We start from the raw sequence: 12,111 nt of genomic DNA on the forward strand, positions 1-12,111 counted from the left end.
CGGGCAAACTGCAGATGACCTGACTAATGCCGAGATGAAAGCCTGTATAGACCACGATGAAATGTGCTATGGTACATAAGCCCTTAGCACGCAGTGACGTTTGAAAGGTAGACATTTTCTTGGTACCAACAGTCATTTTTAGGGATACCCCTTTTTTATTGTTTATGGTTTTTGTACTTTTAGGTTCTTATTGATTACTGTACACTGACCTACATTTGGCTCAATTCACAGAATTTAATAATAATAATCCAATATCATTGACAATTGCATGGGGATAAGTTATCTTATATTAACTCTTTAAGGGCTTAATTGTCGACATATCGGAGCACAGACACGAGTATCGGACCTGCGACCAGATTGATAAAAAACAGCCTGTGTCCATCTTAAAGGTGTCCAAAAAAACCCCAACAAAGCACAACTCATCAAACTTAAAGTATATGTTTAAAGGAGCTCACATGTCACCATTTTTGGCACATTTAAGATGAACACAGCGGTTTTTGAAGATAAGAGTTAACTTGCCCCAGTTTTAACAGACGGACATATATGCGATAATAAAATTTGTAAATCACCAAACATACAAAGGATACACGCTAAGAGATGGGATGTATTCTTAAAAGTAAGTAATGCAACTAATTCTTTTCAAGTATATTTTTTAATTATATTTACAATTAAAAAAATCCAAGGAATATAGTTATTAACCATAACAGTAAAAAAGATGGTTCAGATAATTGACCATCGAGTTACTTTTTGAAAACTGTAAAAGTACATAAATAAAAAATAAAAAGCTTTTGAGAAATAAGAATAGAAGCACGTCTGGGACGTCACTGTCCTTGTGACGGTATTTGCGAAAACAAAATATCGATAGCAATCAGTGGAAGTGTTAGTAGTTATTTACCCGCAAGTACCTGTTTCTGATGCGGGTGTTGAACTGTGCTCTTGAAAGTTCAATGTGGCTTACTGTCAAACTACCATTACCACCACGAAGCAGTTTCTATATCACATTTATACGTCCTTAAGGTCGCTAAGTCTAGCACTTCCAGTTAAAATAACCTTGTCCAAAAGTGTGTGTGTGTTTTAAGCTTACCTAAGCTTGCTCAGGGTGAGCTTTTAGGATCGTTGAATGTCCGTCGTCCGTTGGCCGTCCACACTTGTTCGTTAACACTTTTGCGGTCACACGTTTGCCTCAATCATCATCAAACTTTATCATGTTGCTTATCTACTTGATACCTCGGTTGAGTTCGAACATGGGTTATCTCGGATGAAAAACTAGGTCACAGGAACTAAAAAAAAGAAAAACCTTGTTAACACTGTAGCGGTCACATTTTTGCCTCAATCATCCTCAAACTTTGTCAAAATGCTTGTCTTGGTAATAGCTCGGATGAGGTTGAACATCTCGGGTGAAAAACTAGGTCACAGGAGCTAAAAATAGAAAAACCTTGATAACAGTCTAGCGGTCACTTTTTTGCCTCAATCATCATCAAACTTGGTTAAGATGCTTATCTAGTTGATAGCTTGCATGAGTTCGAACATGGGTCATGTCGGATGAAAAACTAGGTCACCGGAACTAAAAATTGAAAAACCTTGAAAACACTTTAGCGGTCACTTTTTTGCCTCAATCATCATCAAACTTGGTTAAGATGCTTATCTAGTTCATAGCTTGCATGAGTTCGAACGTGGGTCATCTCGGATGAAAAACTAGGTCACAGGAGCTAAAAATAGAAAAACGTTGTTAACACTCTAGTGGTCACATTTTTGACTCAATCATCATCAAACTTGGCCAGGATGCTTGTCTAGGTAATTTGAACCATAGGCCCTGGGCCAGTGTGAAATTTGCGTTGAAGATGTGCTAAATTGACCTCTTTACACACCAATCTTCCTAATATACTATATTCCAATTAAAAATTCCAATTTCAAAAACAGTCCATAATATGCTATATAGTTATAACTATATAGCATATTATGGACTGTTTTTGAAATTGGAATTTTTAATTGGAATATAGTATATTAGGAAGATTGGTGTGTAAAGAGGTCAATTTAGCACATCTTCAACGCAAATTTCACACTGGCCCAGGGCCTATGATTTGAACATGGGTCATCTCGAATGAAAAACTACATCACAGGAGCTAAAAATAGAAAAATCTTGTTAACACTCTAGTGGCTACCGTTTTGATCCAAATATCCTGCAAATTGGTCTGAAAGTTTGTTTTAATGATTTCTAGGTCAAGTTTGAATATGTGTTACCTGGGGTTAAAAACTAGGTCATACAGCCCAAATATCAAAAAACCTTGTTAACATTCTAGTGGTCACATTTTTGACTCAATTATCATCAAACTTGATCAGCATGCTTGTCTACGTTAATGCTCGGATGAGTTCAAACATGGGTCATATCGCATGAAAAACTAGGTCACTAATCTTGTTAACACTCTAGTGGCTACCGTTTTGATCCAAATATCCTGTAAATTGATCTGAAAGTTTATTTTAATGATTTCTCGGTCAAGTTCAGACATGGGTCATCTCGGATGAAAAACTAGGTCACACCGCCAAAATATGAAAAAACCTTGTTAACACTCTAGTGGTCACATTTTTGACTCAATTATCATCAAACTTGATCAGGATGCTTGTCTAGGTAATTGCTCATCTCGAACATGGGTCATCTGACTTGAAAAACTAGGTCACCGGAGCTAAAAATAGAGAAATCTTGTTAACACTCTAGTGGTCATTGTTTTGATCCAAGTTTCCTGGAAATTGGTCTGAAAGTTTGTTTTGATGATTTCTAGGTCTAGTTCGAATATGGGTCACCTGGGTAAAAAACTAGGTCACACTGCTCAAATATGGATAATCCCTGTTAACACTCTAGTGGTCAAATTTTTGACTCACCTGCCATGAAACTTGGTCAGAATGCTTGTCTAGGTAATTGTACGGATGAGTTCGATGGGTCAGGTGAGCGATCAAGGCCCATCATGGCCCTCTTGTTTTTTTTATTATTTTACAACTTGTTTCAGCGGACATGCGTATCATTTTGATTCTTCTTCATGTATCTGGTCTCGACGCACTGGCATGTTACAGCTGTCACAGTGTAAAATATGTTGAACAGTGCAGACACATTGTAAATTGTGGCCCAGGTGTAAGTTATACTAAATTCTACTGCAATTATGTTGAGATCTAAGGTATAGGTTTTACTACAATAATGTTCTAAGATGTAAGTTTCACTAAATTCTAAGCTATTAACATTCTCTAGCATCATTTTCATGTTTTTTGCTCCCTGAAAATTTCGGGGGAGCATGTAGTCGCCGGGTTGCCCGTCCGTCCATCCGTCCGTCCGTCCGTCCGTACGTCCCGAATCAGTATCTCTACTTGTTATAGAGTATGTAAGCGAACAACATGGATCCTGATCAGACTGCGCGGATGCGCAGGCTGGTCTGGATCCATGCTGGTCGCAAACCATTATGTTGCTTTTGTCGTGACACGGCTCATTTATTTTTTTAGAACAAGTGTTATTATAACCAACTGTTCGAGTCGGGCATTAAAGTATGGGAGCTTGGTTGTATGAGAGAAGTGGTATGTCACATTTTGTTTTCACGACTGTTCACTTTTGTCTTCAATCTGAAATAACCTAAATAGTAAAATGTTTCTAAATAAATGATAAAAGAGATGTTTTTATTTTATAAATTTATTTGAAAATGATTGTAGATATAAAATATTTAATCAAATATGATATTATATAATTAGTTTTTATTGTGTTTTTTTTTTTTTTTTTTTTTTGTTATTAAAGTGTTTTGAAAGTATTTTTGAAGTATTTAGTGAAGTACATAAAAAATAAATATTACAGAAGCCGCATCATAAAAACAGGATATTGTTTGGCAATATTGACCTGAGACATTCAATGATCTTTTGTCTGTAAATATTGGATTCCGAAGTAAAGCATACGGATTTTAAAGTATCGCATAAGGGTGTACATATACGGTTTATGTGTAACTTAAAGTTGCTTAGCAAGCCTCGGTGATAATGAGTTAAGACTCTTAGTTTTAAATTGAAGGTTTTAGGTTCGAATCTTAATGGAACATTCATTTTATTTTGCGAAACTTGACTAGTAAGTTTTTGTGCATGCAAATCACCCGCTATACGACTGTACACATTAAAATTATGAAAAAAATATGAAGTGATATCTTTTTAAGAAAAAAAAAACCAAAAAATTAAATCCTTTTATCCTGCATATGATTAAGAAAAATAAAGATATCTAAAAACATATTGATGATTCGAAATTGCAACTTCGCGATTGACGTACTATAAAACTTATCACTGGGCTTGAGAACTTTCCAATTTTTAAATGTTATAACTTACTGAAAGTAACGAAAAGGTTTTCGAAAATTAATGAGTCTCAGGTCAATATTGCAATACAATAACAGATAGTTTAGTGTTATGTTTTTTGTTGTTTTTCTTTCTCTAAAACTTAAAGCAATGCGCTGCATTGGAACATTATCTCGGAATTTCTCCAGTACACCGTCCTTTAGGCTGTTGTGACGACACAGATTTGTGTAACCGTCTTCATGCAAACATATCCACAAGTAAGTTATGAACTATATACGTTTTTCGTGTCTGCAATTTTCATATTAAATGGTTGTTTTCATTGAAATCCGAGGGCTCATTTCTTTCCACTGAGGTCCAATAGCCTAAAATAATAAATTTTGAATTTCTTTTTTAAATCAACTGTTACACTTAAATATTTAACCAAGCAATAGATGATATATAGATATACAAGTTTATGAATTTGATAACCGGTTTCTATGCGATTTTGGCACATTTGAATGAACAGCGTTACAACGGTTTTTATTTAATGGGTTAATTTGCACAATAAAATTGGATATTTCTGGGAAACTGTTGGTTCCCGTAGGTTTACCATATAAATGTACATGAATCTTTAGATTGTAAAAGAAAGAAAATAAAAAAATCTTCACAAAATTTAGTAACGGAAGTCATAGGTCAACTTGTTTACTAATTTAAAGAGAGTACAGTATTTTAAGTAACAACAACCCCGCACCAGTTCTGGCGTATCATACTTTTGCCAGTACAAGTGAATTATTTGTGCACCATTCCTGATGAGTAATCTATTTCTGCACCAGTACAAACGAATTATCCCTTCGCCAGTACCGATGAATCATTTCTACACCAGTACTGGTAATCATCCCTTCGCCAGTACTAAAGAACAATTCTTGAGCAAGTACCGATGAATCATCCCTTCGCCAGTACCGATGTCTCATCCCTTCGCCAGTACCGATGTCTCATCCCATCGCCAGTACCGATGAATCATCCCTTCGCCAGTACCGATATCTCATCCCTTCGCCAGTACCGATGTCTCATCCCTTCGCCAGTACCGATATCTCATCCCTTCGCCAGTACCGATGTCTCATCCCTTCGCCAGTACCGATATCTCATCCCATCGCCAGTACCGATGAATCATCCCTTCGCCAGTACCGATGTCTCATCCCTTCGCCAGTACCGATGAATCATCCCTTCGCCAGTACCGATGAATCATCCCTTCGCCAGTACCGATATCTCATCCCTTCGCCAGTACCGATGTCTCATCCCTTCGCCAGTACCGATGAATCATCCCTTCGCCAGTACCGATGAATCATCCCTTCGCCAGTACCGATGAATCATCCCTTCGCCAGTACCGATGAATCATCCCTTCGCCAGTACCGATATCTCATCCCTTCGCCAGTACCGATGTCTCATCCCTTCGCCAGTACCGATGAATCATCCCTTCGCCAGTACCGATGTATCATCCCTTCGCCAGTACCGATGTCTCATCCCTTCGCCTGTACCGATGTATCATCCCTTCGCCAGTACCGATATCTCATCCCTTCGCCAGTACCGATGTCTCATCCCTTCGCCAGTACCGATGAATCATCCCTTCGCCAGTACCGATGTATCATCCCTTCGCCAGTACCGATGTCTCATCCCTTCGCCTGTACCGATGTATCATCCCTGCGCCAGTACCGATGAATCATCCCTGCGCCAGTACAGATGAATCATCCTTTCGCCTGTACAGATGTGTCATCACTTCCCCAGTACCGATAAATCATCCTTTCGCCAGTACCGATGAATCATCCCTTCGCCAGTACCGATGAATCATCCCTGCGCCAGTACCGATGAATCATCCCTGCGCCAGTACCGATGCATCATCCCTGCGCCAGTACAGATGAATCATCCCTTCGCCAGTACTGATGAATCATCCTTTCGCCAGTACCGATGAATCATCCCTTCGCCAATACCGATGCATCATCCCTGCGCCAGTACAGATGAATCATTCCTTCGCCAGTACCGATGAATCATCCCTGCGCCAGTACAGATGTGTCATCACTTCCCCAGTACCGATGTATAATCCCTTCGCCAATACCGATGCATCATCCCTGCGCAAGTATTTGTAAAGCATCCCTACGCCAGTACCTATGAACAACTCTGGACCACTTCTGGTGTACCATAAAACCAGGACTTGGTCTACAAAAAAGATGATTTCCCATATTTGTATCAAAAATTCCCTTTATAGGCGTCATAATTTAAAAAAGGGTAAAATTGCTGATCAATTTTCCAACATCTTAAGTTAAGTGTCATGATATATATATATGGAGGTGAACGAAGATAGAACGAAAACTATTGAAAACAAAGTGAAAAAGATGGCAGATGATATGTGCAAGAAAGGATCAATTTCAAAAGATTTAAAAGGATATTTGACGTCGTCTGGTGGTACATCGGGTAAACTGCAAGGTAATCCGAAACTGCATAAAACAGGGGTGCCATTGAGAACAATAGTAAATGGGAGAAATCATCCTACGGAGAAAATGGCAGAAATAGTAAAAATGGAGCTACGCGCCCATGTGACATCACTTCCTTCACATATTAAAGACACCACTGATTTCTTAAGAAAATTAGAGAATATTAAACAACCACTTCCGGCAGGAACAATTCTTTTCTGTTTAGACGTGAAAGCTCTGTACCCGAGTGTCCCACGGGCAGAGGCACGAGATGCGGTTGCACGTGCATTAAATCAACGTGCTAACCCTAACATACCCACAGAAGATGTTCTTAATATGATGGACACTGTCCTTGAAAATAACACTATTTCATTTGATGGAAGAAAATTTACGCAGACAGAAGGAAAAGCGATTGGCTCACGATTAGGGATGAATTACGCATCTACATATCTAGCATCATGGGAATCACAGCTGATGACGATAACAGATAAACTTCCGCTTGAGTATTTCCGGTATGTTGATGACGTTTGGGGCCTTTGGACTCACGGTATCGAGTCGTTAAAGCATTCCATGAGCTTGGGAATAACCTTCATCCAAGAATAAAATTAGAATTAAGATATTCAGCTGAAAAACTTGAGTTTCTCGACGTAATGACGAAGATTCAGAATGGCATTTTAATAACAGACCTATACACTAAACCCACAGATAAACACCTGTACTTGCATAAAAATTCGTCTCATCCGGAATCGACAAAAAAATCAATACCATATGGACTTGCCCTCCGTACAATACTACAGAATATGTACTAATGAATCGACTTACAAACAACATAGAGAAAATATTAAAACTCAGTTACAGAAACGAGGCTATGAAGATCGACATATTGAAACAGAATTAAATAAAGTAGATAGTAAGAAAAGAAGTGACCTATTACAGTATAATGAAGATAAAGAAAACACTGAAAGAATCCCCTTGGTACTGACATTTTCCAGAGCGCTCCCGAATGTAGGACAAATAGTACGAAAACACCTACCTGAATTACACACCTCAGATAGAATGAAGGAAATATTCCCGAATCCACCAATTGCAGCATTTAGAAGAGATAATAATCTACAAGACATTCTCGTTCATAAGAAACACAATAAACTATTTTTTAAACAGCCGAATTCCTGTGCTCCTTGCAGATCCAAAAAATGTGCGATTTGTCCGTACGTTATTGAAGCAGACACATTCATTGGTGTGAACGGGGCCTCGTATAAGGTTCGAAATCAGATCACGTGCAAATCTACGAATGTTGTGTATGCAGTTTATTGTAAGCGTTGCGAACGTTATATTTATGTTGGAGAAACAGGGGATACGTTGTACCAAAGACACCTTCTAAATTTATCCAGAATACGAACCAAGTACAACGATCCGTTAGCGGCGCATTTTTACACGAATGACCACACAGTTAAAGATTTTTCGATAATGGGGCTGGAAAAGCTATACGGGAATGACCAATACAGAAAAACAATAGAAAATTTGTGGAAAAATAAATTAAGAACCTATAGACCGTATGGAGTTAATACAAAAGAATAACGCGGCAGACGGCAACCAACGCCACGGCGGGCGTCGTTCATTGACGTTACGTCACTTCCATTGTTTTGTTTGATATATTTGTATGTGAAATAAATGCTGCTGAAGAAGGCCGCAAGGCCGAAAGCTACGGCAAATTTAAATAGCGTTTTTGCTTATATACGGCAAGTTAGAGATTTTACTTATATATATATCAAGAATTTCAGCCATACATATTGCTAGTTTTTATTGTCTCTGATAATAACATTATTCTATTCCCTTTAAGCTAATGCCCATGTAAGCACAACGACCGGGCCAAGAACGACAACTCATCAACCTAAAATCGTTATTAACGCCCCTGATCAAGCTGTTTACCAGAGTACGGTACAGTTGTCGTGTGTGACAATACCGCCAGCTGAAAAATATTCCTGGACATTCAATGGGGTAAGCTGTATAAAAGGATTATAATTGATTAGTTATCGCACGTGTAATTTCTTAATTTCTCGATTTGAACGTTCATTATATATGTTAAAGGCCTATTATGTCTCATTAATAATAACAATTTTATGTCTCAAAAACGTTTTATTTTTAGTATCTTGTTACAGTTTTAAACAAAACTAAATTCATTTGCCATTCACATGAAATATATTTTTTTGCTCTGTTGGCGATTGATGCAAATAAAGTGAATAAGTATTTTGTATAGAAGTCAAACTATACTAATTTGTTTATATTCACACATTACTGCACATTTAGCGTACCTTTTTTCAGTCATAAAACATCTACTGTGCTCCTTATCTATTATTGGAACATTACTTAACACATGTTTGACATTTCTAAAGAATAAAAAGAAATATGTGTATTTTTAAGAATTCTGATTAAAAAAAATGTGGATTTAAAGCTGCATGCCTCCAGATGACCCAAAATATTTCAAGAAAATTAAGCTTGGAAATACCATACAAAAACTTTGAGAAAAGTGATCAAATTAAAGATTCAAGTGATAATTTATATCTTATGTGCAATTAATAACTGTAATTTGACGTATTTATCACCATATTTCTACTGCGTTACTAACGCAATAGGGACTATTTATGCATATTTTGACCTCTTTTTGGTAATTTACGGGGATTTTATGAGCCGATTGTAATGTGTCAACTATTTTCTTTGTTCATTTCACAATATTTACCTTTAAATACTTTTTCAAAATTTTCATGAAAAATAAGACGAATCTGGAGGCGTGCTGCTTTAGCTCACTACAGTGTTGGAGCAGTACCTATAGACGCTTGCAGAAATCATGATCACAAAGTAGAAAATATCGCTCTTTACGCCGATTCTTATATTTTTCATTCATTATCGTATAAAAATCAATGTGAAAGTGAAGAATTAGACGTTATAAAGTTCATTTCGTGAAATGGCAAGAGTTTAGCATTTCATCATTTAAGCGCCTCGTCCGGTATATAACGGAATACTGTATTTAGTGTGTGCAATCTTACTCCAAATTTGTTTCGCATTGTAACACCTCCTTTTTTTATTTTAGTGGAATTAATTGTACTGGCGTGGTGTGGTTGAAAAGTGGGGCTTCATGGGTCCCATGTTGTGGTTACACCATGTCGCTGCATCACTTCATTTGCATTTTGGTCAAGAACTTTCATTGTGCGGTTGCATTATGTTTCATTCTAGTCACTCATTTGTAATGTCATTCATAAGTATCTAGTCTTATTTTGTATTTATCATGCAAATTATTTTGTCTCAAGCTTTATTTACACATTTGTATTATATTTTTGTTAATGCTCATTTGTATGTGAATTTTTAGTGTTTATAAAACTGATGCCCATATGGGCCTAGTGAAAATAAAAACTTGAAACTTGAAAACATATTCATATTTATCTTTCAGACAACGACACTTCCTTCCTCTGTGACAACAGTACAGTATACCCCTACCACAGATGCACGTGCCGGAACTGACGTTTTAACAATTTTGAAAATTGATTTGACATCATTTGGTTCATATACATGTACCGGAACCATTCATGGCATCTTGGTTTCTGCCTCCCATTTTATTCACATAATGCCAGGTACCAGACATAGATTTATACATGTATATAAATGCATTCTCTTAAACAATTAAGATGTATTCAGTTGAGTGTTCAAGTTTTCTGAATATTTTTGCCATGAAAAGGTATCTTAATGGAAAATGGGCATAAATTACATTTTTAAGTAGATTTAACTTATTTAATATAAGAATCGCGCTGTAGATATAAAAACAGCTTAAACAACATGTCTCCGATTGCATACATTATTTTCATGAATATTTTGAAAATGAATTTAAAAGTAAAATGAGCCGCGTCACGACGAAACCAACATAATGCGTTTGGGACCAGCATCAGTTTCTGTACTTGAAATATGGTTTGTAAACGAACAGCATGGATCCTGATCAGACTGCGCGGATGCGCAGACTAGTCGGGATCCATGCTGGTCGCAAACGCACTATGTTGATTTTGTCGTGACGCTGCTCCAATATTGTGAAGAAACAAAGAAATTAATTCACACATTCGAAAAGGCACTAACATTCTACGCCAGTCAGCAAAAAGAGGTCAAAGTATGCAAAAATAGCCCTTACTGCGTTAGTCACGGAGTAGAAATACATGAAATATGGCGATAAATACTACATGTCGGCCATTAACTACACAAAGCGTGAAAATAATGACTTAAATCGTGAATCAATATTACTTTCTTAAAATTTCAGTATTTTTTTCCCTAAAATTCAATGTACTCTAAAAAGTTTTGCCTCATCTGGAAGCATGCAACTTCAAGTATTCTTAAAGATCCTGTACGTTGTAATTAACGTTGTTACCACACTGAAGTGGAATTTATGTATATATGTATAAAGTTATGCTTCTAAAACAATTTTCAAATATCGAAGAATATGTAAAATATATACTGCAAATATTTGTCCACATTAAATGTAATCATTGAAATACATGCATTTATTTCTTATTGAAAAAATTGATTAAGACTTTATTGAAAAAAAATCTAATTACCTCCCTTTGTCAACATGAAGGTGACATTTGGAAATATCTTTACAAATAATGTTTTTTGGAACTTACAATATTGATAAATATTCATTTGAGCATTATATGTACAAAAAATGTATAATATTAAACCATAAAAATGTGAGTTACAGGATCTTTTATTAATCTAATTACGAACTAACGATGTTGACACTCAACTTAACCATATAATATTATCATATTTCAAGGTTAATATCGTTGAACTGACTAACATCTTTTTGTCAAATATTTTTGACTTGAAAAGCACAATTTTAATGTAAGATTTTTGTTTTTTGAGTATGTTTAATATGTGTTCATTCATATTGTTTATATTTCAGAAACAGTACCTGTCGGGCTTATAGGATGAACTGCTTCAGAAAAGAATTGAAATGAATAAACTGCATTAAAACTACTTTAAAAAAAGTTTTGTTCATATATTTTGTAGCATGATTGCGTGTAGATTAATAGTCACCAGTGAGTATTTACAAAATTAAATTGAACAATTAAAACCGTTTATCCCACAATACAATACATCCGTATATTTACATACTTGATATTGATAATGGCCGTGATGTTCCGATTGGGAAGGTTCTTGTCTTGCTTCTTATTACAACACTATGAGGCAAAATTAGTCGGTTAGATGAAAACAGATTTCTGATTTACTCGTACAACGTAAGTTTATTAAGAAAAAATAGAGTATTATGCTCATTATCAGTAATATGATGTTCTACAAACGTCGTTACACTTGATATTAATCA

General features: G+C 36.3%; 1 protein-coding gene across 1 annotated transcript; it reads left to right on the top strand.

Annotated features, from left to right (window-relative positions):
* Positions 1–482: 482 nt before the first annotated feature.
* On the top strand, positions 483–11,776 carry LOC132728099 (uncharacterized). The gene is made up of 7 exons (XM_060713712.1): positions 483–616; positions 3,003–3,124; positions 3,487–3,558; positions 4,457–4,565; positions 8,593–8,750; positions 10,198–10,378; positions 11,692–11,776. The coding sequence occupies exons 1-7, from the start codon at positions 598–600 to the stop codon at positions 11,718–11,720; spliced, it is 690 nt and encodes a 229-aa protein (XP_060569695.1). The 5' UTR covers positions 483–597; the 3' UTR covers positions 11,721–11,776.
* Positions 11,777–12,111: the final 335 nt, after the last annotated feature.

This window comes from Ruditapes philippinarum, unplaced genomic scaffold, assembly GCF_026571515.1.
Source record: "Ruditapes philippinarum isolate M1 unplaced genomic scaffold, ASM2657151v2 ctg5901_1_1_1_1, whole genome shotgun sequence".
Lineage (NCBI taxonomy): Eukaryota > Metazoa > Mollusca > Bivalvia > Venerida > Veneridae > Ruditapes > Ruditapes philippinarum.